Source organism: Loxodonta africana, chromosome 1 (genome assembly GCF_030014295.1).
Source record: "Loxodonta africana isolate mLoxAfr1 chromosome 1, mLoxAfr1.hap2, whole genome shotgun sequence".
NCBI lineage: Eukaryota > Metazoa > Chordata > Mammalia > Proboscidea > Elephantidae > Loxodonta > Loxodonta africana.
The window spans coordinates 122,943,752-122,963,732 of NC_087342.1; the positions used below are offsets into that span (position 1 = coordinate 122,943,752).

Consider the following 19,981-nt stretch of genomic DNA (forward strand, 5'->3'; position numbering starts at 1 on the left):
CATTAATCTCTCCATTCTCACACCCCTCATTTTGACTAGTTTTAAGGCATCTGCATTATAAGAACATATAGCCATAACATGTAAACTGCTGCCCTTGTTACCATCATTTAGTCTTAGATTTATATGCAGATTCATATTTAATATTACCTACAAAACCCTGTAATTTCTCTCTAGTTATTAGGGTTGTCTGAATCTCATTCTGTAGTAAATTCCTCAGAAAGGACTCATGGGAACAATACTACCTGAGTTCTTGCATATTAATAACCATTCAAAGGTTTTACATATGAATTAGAATGACTCAATATAAAATTCCTGATTCACATTACCTTTCTTTAAATATCTTTGGTGAATTACTTGATTGTCTTCTGGCAGAAACCACTGCTGAGGTAGTCTTCTTTTCCCCCACTTACAAGCGACTCGATATTTTTATCTGCATGCCCAAACTTTTTTTTTCCTAAATCCAGTTGATTTACTAGAATATGTCTAATACTTTTTGGTCATTTTCCCCAGGTACATGGTGAGCATTTTCTATATGTAGTTTCCAGTTTTGCTTTCAATTCCGGGATTTTTTTTTTACATTATGGTTTTTAGTGTTTTTTCTGCTACTTTGCTTTCGTTTTCTTTTTTGAGAACACCTACCTATATCCATCACTTTCTCTCAAATCCTATCAACTCTTCATTTATATTTGAATTTAAAATCTTTACATCTCGTATTTTAAGACATTACCATTTGTGTTTTGTTGCTCTTTGTTCCCCTGAATGTAATTTTTTATTTTTAAAATGAGTTTTTCTTTTTATTTCTACTTCAGTACTGTCAGCTCTTTACAAATGTTTCTTTTCTCCAGTTACATTTCTGAGTTGCTGTATTTCTGATGTGATTTCAATACTTCTACTATTTTCTTTTTATTTTTATCCTTGCTATTAAACATTAGATTAATTCTCCATTTGCTTTTTTTGTACATGTTTTTCTACTTTTTTCATTTTAATTTTGTTCCTTCATGATCTTTTTATTAAAATAACATCCTGTGAACTTTAAGAGCCACGCTTTTCTGTTGCTAATTTTTAATGAGTTGAGATTTTCTATACTTTTTAGTCTGTGGAGTGAGCACTATAGCACTTTCTCCTTTGTTGCTTTTCCAAAAGGATAAAAAATTTGGCCTCTTGCTTTCTGAGGTTTCTCTTCTCTGATTAACGGCCGCATTTGACTTAAATCTTCATTTACTTGGTCCCTGTTTTTTTTTTTTTGTTTATTTGTTTGTTTTGTTTTTCTTATTTTCTCAGTTTTGTGCTGTTACCAGTAGTTTTTTTTACAGTGTGTGGCTTTGTCCTGGAAGTTTCAAAAATTCATAGAATCCAGGCCTCTCCACTGACCCATTGTCTCCACCCATGCATCGAGTCATATTTCTCAGTGTTGTCTTCTGTTCCTAGATTGGTCTGTCACAATATCCAATGACTCTCCTCTTCCTGGGCCATCAGATACTGTGTTTACTTTCTTTTTCTCTCCTCTCACAGATGCTGATTGCACGTGGATCTTATACCTGTCAGTGGTCTATCCCCATTTATATTTTATGGATCATGGGAGATAAGTCACTTGGTTTTAGTATAAGTTTTAATTTGTTCGTAAATATTTTCAATTTCCATCTCATTTCTACTGTTTTTATATATTCTCTCTCTCTCTCTCTATATTACTTTATCTCTTTTTCATTTCCACATATCTCAAGGATAATGGAAGATCTAAGTAGGTATGACTTTTTTTCTTCTTTAAAAATTAAATGCTGTATGATCAGCACATATGACAACACTTTTCATATAAAAAACTTTTCATATAGAAAGTATTAAATATATATTTATAAAAATGTAAATAAAATGGGTAATAATCTAGAATATCAGATAACACAGAAAGGTCTAATACACCAGAGCTTACATAACCACACATTTTCGAAATAAGTAGCTCATGGATTTTTTTTTCCTCTCTATTGCAATTTCAATGGAATGAGGGATCAAAACTGGATTGCAGTTATATGTGTAGGGAAAATATGCTAAGGAATACGATACAGTAAAAAAAAAAAAAAAAGAAAATATATAAACTGTATTTCTTATTGCCTTTTATTTTATTGCCTTTTATTTAATAACTACTTATTTTAAGAATTAAGTAAACAGATAAATATAAAGGTAAATGTAACATACACTTTTTTAATACACTGCAAAACTACAGATTTCAAACAATATTGAAAGGAGTAGTGTGAAACGTGTATATAGCCTGAGGCTATTATTACTCTTTTTTAGCACGTATTTCAATAAAAATATTTAAAAACAATATTTTAAGGTGTCATCTATATACATATGGACAGAGTTAACCCTTTTCTGATTTTCTGGTTAAGCTGAAAATAAACTAATTGTTCATGTGAACTCTTTCTGCTTATGTATAGAAACTGTAATTTTCTTCTGAATTGTATATGATTAATTATACTATATAAAATCCTTACTTACTCTAAAGCCACTCATTTCACATATACCGTATGTCTTTGGGAAAACTTTCCAGTCATATATTTTTTATCATACTTATTTTCTGTTTCAGAAAATGTTTGTATATATGTGAGGGAATGTGTGTGCAGTATCATAAACCAGTAACCCTCACTGGGCAACTTGTTTTTGAAAGATATTAGCAATGTTTCTGCTTAAAAAATTGTTTTTTCAATGTCAACTAAAAAATTTGGCAGAATTTGAAAATTCACATGCCAGTACATGGGATCATACATAATACCTCTGGCCTTAGTGTATAAACATAACATAGCTTCAAGATAATTAGGATGGAGAAGTGATAAGCTTTGGGTTTTTCCGTGTGCCTTGAAGTGAATTTCTACAATCTACAACTAGAATTCTGCCAAATTATTCAGGCAAGTAATAATAGCAGTAACATTTTTATGTGTAGATGGATCTGGTAAATTACATCCTGAACCCAGGAGTTAGATAAGCATTGGAAAAGTTAACTGTGCTTATAAATTAACTCAGAAGTCGTCTAAGTATGAGTAATAGTCCTTTATATTAGGAATTAAATAATTATCCAAACATAATTTGATAGTACATACTTAAATAATATAAAAATATGAAAAATTAGTAACAAAAAATTTTAGTAATAGGTGCAATAGAATATTAGTAATAGCACCAAAACTCTCTGTTAACATTAATATTACAACTGGAGTGTATTGCCTGACATTTGCAGAGGAAAATTTTTTTTTTTAACATGGTTAATGTAGCAACACCAAACCAATCCATTGTAGTACTGTACAAAGCCTTCAAGCAACTTTTAAAATATCACCAATTTATTGGTCATATTTGATCATCTTTCTTGTGAATCTCTTTTACAAAATGACCACTAAACCTACCATTTACTGTAAGAAGCTCAGGTGGCACAGTGGTTAAGAGCCTGGCAGCTAACCGAAATGTTGATAGCTCAAGTCCACCAGCCACTCCATGGAAGAAAGAAGGGGCAGTCTGTTTCCATAAAGATTACAGCTTTGGAAACTCTATGGGGCAGTTTTACTCTGTCCTCTAGGGTTGCTATGAGTTGGAATCAACTCGACGTCAGCAGGTCAATGGGGTATCATCTATTATAATGTCCAAGAAATTTGTGAATAAGTAGCATGATCAGGGAACAGCTAGGTTTAAGAATAATTTGTAACTCCCATACAATAGTCATGAAAAACATACTCCAGATTAATTATCTAAACATGTCTACCTTTCATTACATAAAATAGCGGAGTGGTCCATCTGCATTCAATATCACTAACAAAACAAAAAGAAAAGAAAAGAAAAAGATCAGAAATCTAAGTGGCAAAGATAAAATAGAAGTGGGCGTGGTGTATTAATAAATAATTTATAAAATACTGTGGATTTTCGTAATAATTCCATCTCCACAATTTCCCCCAAGTAATGCAATTATGTGAGATGTGAAACTCATGGATTACAATGACATAGATACAATTCTATCAATATTACCCACAGAGACTGCAATTTTATTTATTTTTAAAGGAATGTGCTTATGTGGATATAAACTCCTTTACTAAGAAATAAAATTTTGATGGGGAAAAAAGATATTATCACCTGGAATAAGCCCTCTACCTTTCATCAGAGGAAAAAAGACTCCTTAGGGTCCAAAACGAAGACGTACATTGAACATAACAACTTCAGTTTAATTTTACAGTAGAGGAGAAAAGAAAAGAGAAAGCAGAATTTTTTTGGACCAGCCACAAGAGATTCACCACTAAAGTGTCAGAGCTGAGAAATGGGAAATCTGCTTTAACATCAGCTGTGTGGGAGGAGATGAAGACTTTTAATATCACCACTCTGGTGCACCAGTAATAAAACAGGGATCTTGCAGCATCTGTTCAAAGACTGATGTAATTCTTTGGTGAGTATTCCCTTAGAGCAATATAATTTTCTAAATTATCAATCCTTGAGTGTGCAATTCTTTTGAGAAGGTTAAATTTTCCTCTTGGTTATAGAGTTTTGAAAATGCCACTGTTAATTACATGGAAATATTAGACATTGCAGGAATCAATTTGTTAGAATTATTTAAATTGATGCAGATGGTTTCATTTATCTAACAAATCTGGTCTCTCTCTGACTAGGAAATCAAAAGCTCCAGTTTACTTCTGAATTCTGGAGTTCTCATTTAAGGGATTGCTGGACAAATATTCTCCTGAACCCTAACTGAGAAACGATTATTTGTTGAATGAACAAATGAACAACTAATGGAAGAGTCTTTCCTAGAAACAGCACAGATAGTAACATCAAGTAACCTGTTACAAAATGTAGCACGTAAACATCTACCCAATACATTGGTAGTACATTTTAACCTTCTTTTTAACTTTCCCCAAAATGTATAGTCCTGTACTAAACGGATTATATTAATGAAAAAGATGATATAAATGTTTATGCTTTAGTTTTGATGAATGATTCTCAAATTCTCTATTAAGAAAACATATGTCTATAGGAAGATTTACATGAGTCTTCAAAGCAGCTTTTTCATAATAGTGAAAACAGGAAACAACCTACGTTACCATCAAGAGAAGAATGGATAACAAATTGTGGTATTGCCACACAATGGAAAACTACTCTGCAATATAAAAGAACAAATGACTGATACATGCAACAACATGGATGACACTCAAAAGCATTATTCGAAGTGAAAGAAAACAAGCATAAATCTATACACTATAAAATTCCATTTACAAAATTCTAGAAAATGGCAAAATGATAGTAACAGAAACCAGGTCAGTGGTCACCAGGATATAGGGGTGGAGAAAGGCCTAAAGGGACTTAAAGGGGGCAGAAATATTCTTTATCTTCATTATGTTGATATAAACAGTCATGTGTACACTTAAAAGTGGTAGATTATATGTAAGCTACATGCTAATAAAAATGATATCAAGAATGTAACGATATGGCCCTGGTGGTTTTAATAAAACCAACTGTTAGGGGGAAAATTTGTGCCAGAATGGCATTTTTTGCAGATATTTTAAGCAACAGTTTACAACTATGTGAAAAAAAATAATTTCTATTAGATGTGTAGTTAAATATACTGCGATCTATTTTCTAACCTAGAAACCTGTATAGGGATAAAGAGGTGACAGAAATTCTCTCCTCCTAAAAAGGAAATTCTGGGGGCTGGAGACATGAGGATTTCCCAGAAAAGCCCATGCTGCTCCAAGCCTTCTCCTGAGGATAGGGCTAGAGTTGCGGAGAAATGGCTACTTCACTTCTCTGCATGGTATCACTAAGTGTAGAGAGGTGCCAGACTCCAGTGCCCAGGTGTTTGACTCAGGCACCTTCAATACAGGGTCTTCTTCCTCCTTATTCCCTCAAGGTGCACAATATGACAAACACGAGAAAAGATGTATCAAGACATTTTCTTAAGTAAGTTATATCTAAACTATTCCATTTTATACAAGTCAGCTGATGAAGAAGAACCACGGTCAATTCAATTTTCTATATCCTATATACAATTTTATGACTAAACATTTAAAGTAATTTGGATCCATTTTATACTTCTAGGTCTTGGGTTGTAATAACTTTTTTAAAAAGTCAAAAGAACAAACACAATGAATGTAATGTCACTGAACTGTACATGTAAAGATTATTGAAATGTCAAATATTTCATTACATATATGCTTACCACAATAAAAAATAGAGATCTGATAAAACTGCCTATTCTTTTTTCTTTTACACCTAATAATTAAATATTTCCCACTAAATTACCCAGCAATCTTAAGATTATTGTTTCTTGGGCAATAAAAATTAATGAATTAAACTAATAGTTTTCACCTTTCTTGCCAACTCTAAGATTGTATATATCAATGTACTGTGTGTATGATAATATGGAAGCACATATACCTCAGACCAGTTGAATGATAATTAATGTGACCCCCAAGTCACCCTCATAGTGTTCTGAAACAAATGAGGATTGTTCAAGTTTAATTACAATGTCCCAGATAATTGTTAAAGCTACAGAGTTGCCAAAAGAGCACAGTTTTGCCTTCCTCATAATACAAAATCTTCCTTAAGACAATCATAAAAATAATAGTAAATGTTTTCACGTACTTTCTTTTAGATGATGACAACAATGATGGTTAAATAAAATAAACAAAACTCTCTATTTTTTATATTTCAAAGAACTAGAATCCTGAAAATATTAACTCAGCACAGGTAGGATATGTCTGTTCAGTTTACAGCTTACCATCTTATTATTTATTGTTTATGGTCCCAACTGAAGGAGGTGACTGTTGACTTAGAAGAGTTTGATATTAGGAAATATGACATTTGTGGTGCTTCTGAGTAAATAAACATCCCAAACACAGTCTAGCAGTATTGAAGAAAATAAAAATGAGAGCTATTCAGGGTATCAAGATCTGGGGGAAAAAAAAAAAATCTTGATTTCTTTCTAATAATTTTAGCTATCAAAAATTTTAAAGGTAAATAGGAAAAAGGAAAAAAATTCAACAAAGACTGGACAAAACATTCCATAAAGTATCTGAGAATAGAAACACTATACTTGAAAAACATGCAAAAAAATACAAAAGGAAGAGAAAAAGAAATAAAAGTCTACCATCGAGGGAGAGGATGCTGCAGATAGAGGCCAGCTTAGAAATGCAAACATTAAAGCTTCTGGCGACTTTCCAAATTCTCTAAATCAAGGACCACAGTGATGTTAGAATTATAGATGTTAGCAATTATATACTTACAGCCTAGAGGTGTCTTAGGTGGGGAAAAAAAAAGCAAAACACATGCAAGAATACTGGCATCGTGGCTTCCAGCCCATCTAAAAACTCTGAGCCTCAAGAAAGTAGAGATTTAAATGCTATTCTTTTCAAAATTAAAGCAAATGTTAAGTTCCAAACCAAAATATTAAAGAGTAAATTTGTTTTTTTCTATACTTATAGCATTTAATGAATTTATTTAGAAAGATTCCTCGTGATTTTTAACATTTAGACATTAATAAAAAAAGTAAACAACTAAGTATGTTTTCTTTATTAGCATTTGGCATGCTTCTCCTATGACTAGTCTTAAGTACTAGCCGGTTGGATAACTCTAGGGGCACCTTTCACATAGAATGCCTTGTGAATGGCATCCCTGAAAGTGTACAAAATGCTGTCCTGCCTGCAAAAGTCAAGGGGAGCAATCAATTATGTTTATAGCAAAAAATGCCATTTTTCATTTGTAACCTAGACATTTCATTTTCCTCATTGTTTTTTGACCTTGCTCTTGGTGAACGAATACATACAGAAACAATTAAAAGTGAACTCAGTAATGCTGTTTTCCATTAGACTGAGTAACTAGTGACTTCTTTTCTCTCTGGGTTCTGTTTAGCATCACTAAGTATAACTAGAAAATAGCCATGAGTCAGAATTCACTCAATGGCAACTAACAACACCTTTTTTATCCAGGTTGTCAAGAGCCCAAGCAATTTTCAAGTATTTATAACAATTGTACAGAGCGAAAGATTCAGATATTTAGGACTAGATTTAGATCTTTTAAATAGATTTAGGTCTATTTAACACTAAATTTCTGTTCAGCTGTTGAATGATTTGTGAAATTAAAAAACAAGTAAGGAGAAAACAGAATACTAAGTCAAATAAACATCACTGCAACTAATGAAATTCAGAATCTAAATTAGTGTTGATGGTGTACTTGAGTTAAGCGCAGGATTTTTCTCTTTAGCATTCCCACTCTGGGCCTATTATCCTCTTAACTGTACCTCCAAATTCCCTAAGCTGTGCTAGAACAAGTTGTCCATGTTTCTCTTCAAAGAACATGGCTTACATTGGGGTCAAATTTCAACTGTTTACAACAAGCATTTAACAGCATCCTTCTCAAAACATGCAAAAAACAAAACAACCCTTTCATCAAAAGCTTTTCTAAGAGATTAAACATCATTATTTCATTTTTTAGATAACCTTTCCCTTTGATTTGACATTAAAATTATTCATAAAATAAAAAGGTAATAAATCTCTCATGAAGCAAAATAAGTCAATTTAGTACATTTTTCTTTTTAAGAGCCAGTTTTCCTATTAGAACAATGACACAGTCATATATGTCTATTGCTTTGGTTATTAGGGTTGGGAGCAAAGAAAAGATGGATTCCAATATAAAATGAAATAATAAAGCAAATCTTAATGTTTTAAAAGATTAAGCAGGCAACATAGAACATGTAAAAGAAATTACACGTGCTCCATATTTGTTCACCATACAACTAGAATAATTTTATGCATTAATCAATACTTGTTATTGAATTAAATGAAGCATAGTATTACATATATGTTATATATACATAATATATACTACATATATGTGTATATATCTATATATTTATATATAGGAAACCTTAGTGACACAGTGGTTAAGTGCTATGGCTGCTAACCACAAAACCCATATATATATATATATATATATATATATATATAAAATGGTACACACACACCATTGCCATTGAGTCGCTATCAACTCATAGCAACCCTATAGGACAGTGTAGAACTGCCTCATAGAGTTTCCAAGGAGTACCTGATGGATTTGAACTGCTAACCTTAACCATTGTGCCACCAGGGCTCTCTCTCTCTCTCTATGTGTATATGTGTGTCTGTGTGTGTGTATCAACATGCACACACACACATATATATTGTTAAATAATTTAAAGTATACCAATAACATATGAATATACAGTAATAAACTGAGTCACCTCAGGATCCTGCTTGAAAATTCTTTCTTAAATATAGGGTCTTTAAGTCAGAATCGACTCGACGGCAGTGGTTTTTAATATAGGAAACTGATAAAAATAGTGTCAACGGGCAAATACACTGCAGGTAATCTTATTGTATAAATTGCTCCTGTATATAAACTGCACTATCCATAAGAAATGTAAAATATGATTGATGAAGCAACAACACACTCAGTTAATGTTCTCAGCACAAAAATGCCATATAATGGGCATTCTCTTGGACAAGACAAATCTTCAATGAATTGTCTTGGTCAAAAGGAAGGTTTAGGAAAGAAAAGTGTCCCAGTCTTTTTCTGGGGCAGTACTTTCTATATGGTACAATTTACTTCCCTTCTGGGATCCATCTAGTAATTCTGATAAAATGCCAGAGCACCTTTTACATCAGGCTGTAATAAACTTATGAAGCCTTGCAGAGAAATTAGAATTACCTACCCAGTTAACCTTGAGTCTTGGGACATTAAACCAGACATTCGCAAGTGTAAATACCTTAAACCAGTTTTATGGCTACACTAGGTCATAACTAGAGCTTTCTATTTTTGGTGTCTGGTTTTCCACAAAAAAGTGTCTACCAGGAAGAAATATTTGAATTTTCTTTCATGGAAACCTTTTCCTTTACTGGTCAATTTGAAATAAAATTTTGACATGCATGTCAATCATTTAATTGGAAAATATGCTGGAACAAATTCAAAATAAGCTGAAATTTAAAAAAAGGAATAACGATAACAACAAATACAGAAATTAACAGAATCTAGTGATTGCCATGAGAAGGCGGCAGAAAGGCAAGAAGAGAACAAATCAAGTATTTAGAAAATTATTTACAATGTTGTGAATCTTCTAGTATGTAAAGTAGTAGGAATGTGTTCCAGTTATCTATTGTTGAATAATTAAATAGCTCAAATTTAGTGGCCTAAAACAACAAGAGTTTTATTATTATAAATATGTACAAGGATTTTGTGAGCCAGGAAATTAAACAGTGTATAATGGGGATAACTTGTATCAGACCCACAAAGTCTGGGGCCACAGAGAGGTGGGCTCAGCAGGTAGGAGGACTTAAGCAGCTGAGCGTCACTCAAATGACTGGGACCTGAGATCATCTAGAGAGTTCTTTACCTGCATCTATAGTGCCCTGATTGGGATGATTCAAAGGCTGGGCTCAGGTGGGACTTCCCACTGGATACCCATCCGTGGACTATCCATGTAATTTTGTCTTCCTCAAAGCATGATGGCCTCAGGATAGTCAGAATTCTTACAAGGCTTCTCAGGGTTCCGAGAGATAGTGTTCCTACAAATGAAGAAGGAGGTACGTGGCTTTTTTGACCTAGCCTCAGAAATCATGAAGCATCATTTCCTCTGCATTTTATTGGTTAGACACACGTCACTAAAACCATCTAGATTCAAAGGGAAGGTTATTAGACCCCATTTATCTCTCTTAAAAGATGTAACAAAGAATTTGTAGCTGCTTTAAATTTCCCACAGAATGTGGACCATAAAATAATCTCAAGATAAACTTGGCCCCTTTTTATATTGATTATATATCTTTTCCACTACCTGTCTGTCAGTTTGTCTCACTGTGGTGGCATGCACGTTGTTATGACGCTAGAAACTACACTAGCAGTATTTCAAATACCAGTAGGGTCAGTGGAGCTTCTAGACTAAGACAGACGAGAATGAAAGGCCTGATGATCTGCTTCTGAAAAATAGGCAATGAACACCTTAAGGATCACAACAGAATATTGTCCAATACACAGTAGTGCTTGAAGATGAGCACTCTATATTGGAAGGGACTACAAAACAGCTGCAGCAATGGGCTCAAGCACGCCCGTGATCATAAGGATGGTGCAGGATGGGGCAATGTTTTGTTCTGTTGTACATAAGGTTGCCAGGAGTCGGAGCTGACTCCACAGCCACTAACAACAACAATGGAATATTTCATCTGAATTTTGGTGGTTATATCTTCAGGTGGACAGTAAAGCTCAGAGCAAAAAGGGCTAGGCCTTCCTCAGCAGTAGAAAAGAAATATACCACTGTAGTTGTAGTTTGTAAAATGTTAGGCGTCTGGAAATTTCTCAGTTTTCATACATTTTATTTCATCAATAGCTTAACAACTGAAAATTTCCTGAAAGATGGTTGGAGAGACTCTGAATTTGTGATTCCCTCATTTCACTCCTCTCGGAAAACAAAGGTTGAGTCTAAATAGCTAGTAACAACTTAAAATGGACAAAAAGCTACTCTAATAGTAGCAATTCTTCTTCTTTTTTTTTTTTTTTTTTTAATATACAGGCCTTGATTTATGGCTGTGCAAGATTAGATCTACGAAAGTGTTTAAACATCAGGTCTTAATTATAAAAATTAAAACAACTATGTCTAGCTGTGAATAAAATCAGACTAGAGGAAATTAATGATTTACGATAATATATAACTTTGATCTACAATGCATAAAGCATTGCCATCTCATGTTCTCTCATCAAAGCTTATGAAGAAATGAACCTGGATAGATTTACAGTTTTGTTTTGTTTTTCATTTTAAGACCATAGCACTTCAGTAAATGACAAATTATTTATATTCATAAAAGCAATGAAGATGGTCTTGCTGACAAATTATTTCTCCCATGTATGATGATACATTTCACTCTGGTCATTTAGAGTCCAACTATATCATAGGCTCAAATAACCCATTGCTTAAACAGTGAGACCCAGGTTCCACTGTGTCCTCACAAAATATATATGTGATTTGTAATACAATGTTCCTTATCACATTTGCCAATGTTCAAGTGGGGATCTTTAGTCTGTTACTCTAACTCCTTAAAATTCAGATCAGAGAAATAAATAAATGCAGTGAATAAAACAAAAATAAAATCCCACCTATCTTTATAAGATGCTCCTTAATCTTTGTGCACACACAAGTGATATTTAAGCAAGTTATTGTACTTATTATTTACTTATTATTGTATCTGTTGGGAAGTCAAGATGGGCTATACATTCTTTTCTGCAGGAGGGAAGCGGAGAAAGAAATATTGTAGATCTACTATGCAGTTTATTAGGGGCAGAGCTAAAATACAAGTCAGAATGTCTGGGCTCTGGTTCTGTAGAATTACAAATTGCTTTGGTGTTAGGGATATTAAATAGTTGAAACAGGAGTCTATGTAACCAATCACAGCCGACTGACGAGCAATGAGCATGGCTTCACCCCTTCAGGATTTGAGAGACTACTGTGCTGTTTGATGTTAGGCAAAGCCCAGAAGCCAAACGAGACAAGGGTGACTGGTGCAGGATTCATACTCACTTGCCCACTGGGCAGTTGTATTACTTTGAAGCTTTTTCCTTGATTTTTTTGTTGATGAAAATCAATCATGCCATGAAATCAGAAAGGATTTACTAAAGTAGCCATCACCAAATACAGAAGATAGATTATAAAATAGAAACAGCTCATGATATTAGCACATCAAAGAGAGAAAAGTTTGCCTTGAGAATTATCACATATTTTCAAATAAAACTCCACCAAAAAGCACTTTACTTTGAACATGTAATCACTAGCCTGTTTTGAGACCACAATCCATCATTTCAACCAAGCTTATTAATAGAAGTGCAAAATATCTTTTATTACACCATCACTTATCTGCATCGTTGTGATTTCCATTTAAGGACAATGGATACGTCTGCAAGAAATTTGCTTTCATGCTCTCCTATTTTCTCACTCATGTCTCGGCATGCCCAGCTACGTTCTGATTTTCTCTTACTTTTTTAGTGGTTTTTTTCTTGGGGATAATATGTTTGTTCCCCACCCTTTTCTAAGATAAGCCTGTAGAACTACTGCCTCCTCTGTTCTGCCTCACCAATCTTTGCCATCAGCACCACTAAAAATAGCAACACTATCTGAAGTTACCCCTGGAGATTGCTTAGAAGCAATTGCTGGGGAATCAGGCAGCTGTGTGGCTATTTAGAACAGGCTGGCCATATGGTGTACGAAAGGCTAAAACTTTAAAGAAATTTCTGAAGTGCCTGAGGTGTTTTGAAATATTACAAACATACTGTATGCTTTACTTTCTGGATTCTCTAAGACTACCTTTTATTCTTAAAATTTAAAAATTAGAATCTATTCAAGCATTCCTCTATGGCTTTAGGAAGACTGTGAGCTCATATATTCCCTCAGGGTCTGACCAACATGGGGATGAAATCATGAATATAAAGTAGGCTTTTGCTATTGATGTTACTTTGAGTATTACTACATTTTATTTTACTTTGTTATTTGGCTTTTTGTTTGTTTGCTTACAGAGTTATTGGCTAAGTATCACTAAGCAAAAAAGGAATGGTTTTCCGCCACCACCGCCACCAAGACAAAGCAAATAAGACTAAACTTGTTAAAATCTTCTTAAATACAGATTACTAGAAATATTTTCTATATTGTTGTTGTTGGGTGCCATCGAGTAGATTTTGACTCATAGTGACCCCATGTGACAGAGTACAACTGCCCCATAGGGTTTTCTAGGCTGTAATATTTATGGGAGCAAATCATCAGGTCTTTCTCCTGTGGAGACTATGGGTGGGTTCAAGCACTTAACCATCGCACCACCAAAACCAAACCTGTTGTCCTCAAGTAGATTCCGACTCATAGCGACACTATAGGACAGAGTAGAACTGTCCCATATGTACTCCACGGGGCGGCTGGTGGATTCGAACTGCTGATCATTTGGTTAGCAGCCAAGCTCTTAACCATTACACCACCAGGACTTCTTCTTCTTCTTTTTTTTTTACAGTTAATTTTATAATGATCTCAGAACAAATTTGAAAAATTCATATTTTCCTATCCAAGGATTAAGAACTCTGATCCAATCTTCAAAAACAAAACTAAATGTGTTTGACATCCTCTCTGCCTACTAATCTATATGACTGAGACTTAATTTTTTTTTTCGAGATAATATTAAACATATCAGGATGGCCTGAGTCATGTCTAATTACTTCCTATCCAGCATAAAATTTAATCTACTCTTGAACACATAGCAGATTTGTAGTAGACATTATTAGTTATCTTGTCTGACTTACATAACTGTCCAAAGATCTGTTTCAAAGGAGCCCTGGTGGCTTAGTGGTAAAGTGCTCAGCTGCTAATCAAAAGATTGGTGGTTCAACCCCACCAGACATTCTGCGGTAGAAAGACGTGGCAGTCAGCTTCTGTAAAGATTATAGCCTTGGAAGCCTTATGGGGCAGTTCTACTCTGTCCTGCAAGGCTGTTAGGAGTCTAAATCAGCTCGATGGCAATGGGTTTGGTTTTTAAAGAGCAAGTTAAAGACACCTTTACAACATACACAACACAGAAAAATAATCCGCATTATCACTTCCTAGAAAGGTGAAGCAAGCCACTAACTGTAAACAAGTTTAATAAGCAAGTTTTTCTACAAAGGTGTCTGAATATGGGACTCTATATGAGACTGCTGACCCATCCTGTGTTTGCAAGCGCACAAAGAGTGCCAAAAAATGCCTCATTTATTCTTTCATTCTTATTATTGAATAAATATGTAAAAAAAAGATTTGCAGAGACATGTTGATTTCCTTAATGCACACTGATATAAATTTTAAATAAACATAGCTAACATTTGTAGGCCTGAGCTAGTAAGCACCAAACACTGTTCAACTAAATATGAGCTGGTTTTCATTTCCTGTTTCAATGAGATTTGCTTTTGAACAAACATAAGACAAAAGGGACGTGTCTTGAGATCACATAATTTCTTTCTCTCTCTTACCCTTTCAATCTGTTTGCTTTATTTTCTCTCTTTGTGTGTGTATATATATGCAAATATATGTTTATATATATACACACACACACATAATTCATAGGTAAATATATAAATACCATACATACAGGTAACACATAATTAATACATATTTCATTCATATATATACGTGAGTATGTATATATTTAAATATTTTAAGTTACAGTGCCTATTAGACATCCACATGGACATATTGAGTTGCATCTAAATAGTTAAATATGTAAATATAAAACTCAAGAAAGATGGGGGTGCTGGATGTATGCATTTTGGGTTCAGCACCACATAGCTGGCATAAGATCATGAAGACAAGAAAGGAGTCTGAAGACTAAGCCCTGGGCTTGGAGGTCTGGAAGAAAATCCATTCAGGAGGACTGAGGAGGAAAATGATTAAAAATCAAGGAGGGCAACTTATTGCAAATAACTTTTTTAGCGATTTTTGCTATAAAGGTGAGGGAAAAAATCATGTGGTAGTTGAATGGGAATAAACATAAATAGAGATATGGTTATAGTTGTAATAATATTTATAGATAGACATACAGTTATAGATAAAGGTAGGAGTCCCTGGGTGGCACAAATGGTTAAGCACCTGACTACTTGCTTAAAGTTTGGCAGTTCAAATCCACCCAGAAGTGCCCAGGAAGACAGGCCCGGCAATCTGCTTCAGAAAGGTCACAGCCTGGAAAACCCCATAGAGTAGTTCTATTCTGCGCACTTGAGGTCTCCAAGAGTTGGAATCTACTCCACGCCAACTAAGAGCAACAACATAAAGATACGGATTCTCCTTCTGGGCTTTTACATGAGCATTCTCTCTCTAGTGTCTGATCTTACTATTGTTACTTCCTTCTCATTATCCAGTTTTTTACTGGATCACCATATCAAAATATTGCCCCCACCAGTTTTAGCCTCTTTTCCCTTCTGTTTTTGTTTTTAAACCCATCATAATTATCAATGTCTGAAAATATAAAATTGATTTATTCCCTTGTTTACTGTCTGTATCTTCCCTTCGAATGTGAATTCCAAGAAGGGAAAATCTTTGTTGTGTTCATTGCTGTCAACTAGAACTGTGAATGGCATGTAATATGCCCAAAAAGTACTTCTTCTATTAGTGAATGAATACATGCATGTTTCTGTGGTTGTATACATACAGACACACATATACACTTCTACTGCAGAATCAGATGAGCTTCATTTACTTGTTAAAAAAGAAAGTAAAATCACAAAAAATTTCCTTTCCTGTTCAGGTCATGTTGCAAAGAAAGAAAACAGCAGCATAGTAATTAATAATTTACCAAGGTCTTTTTTTTTTTTTTTAATCAAGTGTTTACTAAGGTAAATGTTTCTCTTATCCATGCCTGTGGTCTTATTTTAGCTGTGTGACTGAACCCTTGGCTGTTTACACCCTATCTAGATTCGAAAAAATGTATTACATAGCGTTATATGTCATCATTGTCATTATTTATTTTTATTTTCTCTCATTTTGAGAATAAAAAAATATGAAAACACTGCAAGCATAGCCATACATGATATATCACCCAAAAAGTAAATGTCAGATTTTAAGTAACAGGTAAACTTCATGGAAACAATACAAGCAAATGCGTTTCCTACTAGATTTTCAAACACTTATGCTGGTATCTTACATGTTTCCAAGGAAATAGGAACCCATTTTAAAACTTTATGAAAATAAAAAAAAATGTCAAATATATGGAATTGAAAAATATACACCCATATGCTTTAAAAGATAAGCAGAGACTACGTGGAGACAACATACTAGCTTGGATATGAAAAGCTGACTTAAAAAATTTGTCTGCCCCCAGATTCCCTTTTAACTCAGTACTAAAGTGACTCCTGAGGTTTACTCTTTGGTCAAAGATTAGATAGGACTTTAAAACAAACAACAACACACATAATTCAGCCACGTATATGAGACTAAATGGACATGCCAGCCCAGGGGCAAAGACAAGAAGGCAAGAGGGGCAGGAAAGCTGGATGAATGGAAATAGGGAACCCAAGGACAAGAAGGGGAGAGCATTGGTACATCGTGGGGTTGGCAACCAATGTCACAAAACAATATGTGTATTAATTTTTTAATAATAAACTAATTTGCTCCATAAACTTTTACCTAAAGAACAATTAAAAAAAATTCTCTGCCCTATGAAAGCTTATAGTTTAATAAGATAGACTGATAAATGGATAATTTCAATAAAATACATTGGTAAGAGAAGGTTTATCCTCTTCTAGGGCTTCAGGGAAACCTTGCTAGTAAGACTATGCCTGACTTAAACTTTAAAGAATGTATAAATGTATAAAAGCAAATAATATGGAGTTTATACTGTGAGATGAGAAACTTGGAGAGCATATGAAAAACACATTATTAAAGAATATTTCAAAGTACAGGTATGGATTATTATGTGTCATAATATGTCAAGAAAATCTGACCTGGTTTAGGACGAAGGCAAAAGCTTATCTCATGTCTAGAGGCTGGCATTACCATTTCTCAAATTCTTATATTATTTCTTCTAAATTTAGTCAAGGAAACTAGTGGCAGTAAGATTGGCAAGATGGTAGTTATTTCTGAAAATACAATATAGAGTAACCAAGTTTATCCAAAATCAAAGACCAGCAAAAACTATCCCTTTCGTAATTTACAGTTGACTACTGTCCACTCCAAAAAAGCATCCATTGAGAGTGTCTTGGTCCACTCCAAATACAGACTCTTAAATAACAATAAAATATTTTCTGCATGATATATTCACCAGTTCAATGACATCTTTGCCTATAAATCCTTTCATTCAGGATGCATCATTAATAATTCAAAGAAAGAACTCCTAAGCAATTTTCTAAGTAGTCCCATACCCAGAAATACATGTTTGAACATTTTATTTTCCACGGTAACATACCATATCAAATCATAAGTGTGGCCTGGTCAGATGATACTACATAACACATCCATGCTTTCCCAATGAATTTTGAAAGAATCTTTATCCATAAATCTCTACAAATAGTTATTTCTTCCAAGCTTCAAATTCTAACCCACAGAAAATTGCAGTCACTTTATAAAATGGGAAATGATGTAGTTCATACATGAAATAAATCATTTCAAGCATCAAACTCGATACATTTCTTAGCTTACTGTTCTTTTGGAGGTCAGGTGAGTTGTTTAATATCATGAAACATTTTAAGAAATAAAAAGATTCTCTTAGATTTGCAGATAAGTATTTGAAATTGCTTCAGGTAAGAGAATCAAAGTGAAATAGAGCAGAGAGATAAAATGGGAGAACAATACAATGGATGTGATTAGGTGATATGATTGAAGAGAGAAAAGAGATCCAGCTAGGGGATTAAAGAAAATGAACATAGACATACAGAAACATCCTGCAGAGGATAAAAATGAAGCAAAAAGATTTGATAGCAACCTACACAAAGCACCAAAGAGAACAAGAATATAGAATTACATGATCTGGGAAAAAATGCCAATAAATGATTTTTATGAAGATAGAGAAAACATCAGAAACTATAACAGAGTGGTTCCAGAGGTAAAAAATCATAGGAAATGGCAGAAGACAAATTCAGGCAGGCTTATCAATTCGACCACCAGTGTTACAGGTAACGTTTTGCATATGTTAAATATCAAGTTCAAAGTTCATTACCTTGGCTTTATCTCTCATTGATCCTTTGCCCAGGATAGACATTTTAGCACCTGTTTCTTCCTGTAGCCTCTTCAAGGAGTTTCCTCTTGGTCCAAGCAATTTCCCCACAAAATTGAACTAGGAAACAAAATCAATAGAATGACTGTTTTAAGGTAACGGGATGATTTGCGCTAAGCATAATGCATGGGTGTCTTCAAACGTTACCTTTTGAGAAGTAAGTTAGGCCATAAATATATAAATAAATATATTTCAGAGCTCTAGTCTAGGACACATTTTTTTTTTCAGAAGATCTGTTCCTAAGTCCTAAGTGAGTCATGAAAACATAAATATAAAATGACCAACCTGATTCTTCATGGTGCAGTAGCCTCTGTACTAGTTCCTAATCATTACTAATAGTAAATTATAACTATGATAGCATTTTGACAGTTTTAAAGTTGGTTTCGTCTAAGATCAATTTTCATATTCAATATAAAAATGAGAAAAATTTTAATATATTTAGCAAAGGTATGCACAAATCAATAATGTGTTGAATATATCATTTTAAAAACTTCCACAATAAAATAAATCAATCATAACAGAAAGGAATTAGGGAGAATTCCTCTAGTTTACTAAATTTCTAAAGGCATTTTCTCTCCAACTAGATTATAGAAATAAAAAAGATTTCAACATAAGTCTAGGAACTCCCCAATTAAAAAAAAAAAAAAAAAACACTTTACATTGATTTTTAAAATCAATTTTAATATTTCTTTTGTTAAACACTATCTGGATCCATAACATTCCACTCCAGATTTCATGATCGAGAACAGGAGACTCGATGTTTTTTTACATTCTCTGTGTTAAACAGTTATTCTTAGGATCAACAAATAAAAGATCTGAACATATAATGAAAAGTTAAGACTACGATTAAAGCATATACAAACAACATTTTGTCTAAATAGAAAATTCGGGAAGTGCTTCCAATTCGTGTATTCATCCTGAATGGTGGTTACAAATGGGTGAAATAAGAACAGTTAACAAAGTATGTATGTCGGGTACTAAGGGGAACATTATCAAACCAAATGACCCAGCTAAGTTTTCATGTCATCATCCATTGATTAATTAAAAACTACAGGCGCTTAGAATGCCAAGAACTATGTTGGGCACAGGGAACACAAGGATAAATAAAATTAGGTCATGTCAGCACTCTCTAGATCAGGATTTTCTTCTTTTTACCACGGTTTCATATTAAGAAATACATCGATACTTACAGGTGAAAGACTAAATGCTTTTCCCCTAAGTCCAGGATCAGGACA

The 19,981-nt window shown here is 33.7% G+C and overlaps 1 protein-coding gene across 1 annotated transcript in view; it reads right to left on the bottom strand.

Moving 5' to 3' along the window:
* KHDRBS2 (KH RNA binding domain containing, signal transduction associated 2) overlaps positions 1 to 19,981 on the bottom strand; it is a 638,752-nt gene that overhangs the window by 408,514 nt on the left and 210,257 nt on the right. Inside the window, exon 3 of the mRNA XM_003404411.3 lies at positions 18,690 to 18,806. Within this exon, the coding sequence (XP_003404459.1) occupies positions 18,690 to 18,806 (117 nt within the window). The remainder of the gene's footprint in view (positions 1 to 18,689; positions 18,807 to 19,981) is intronic.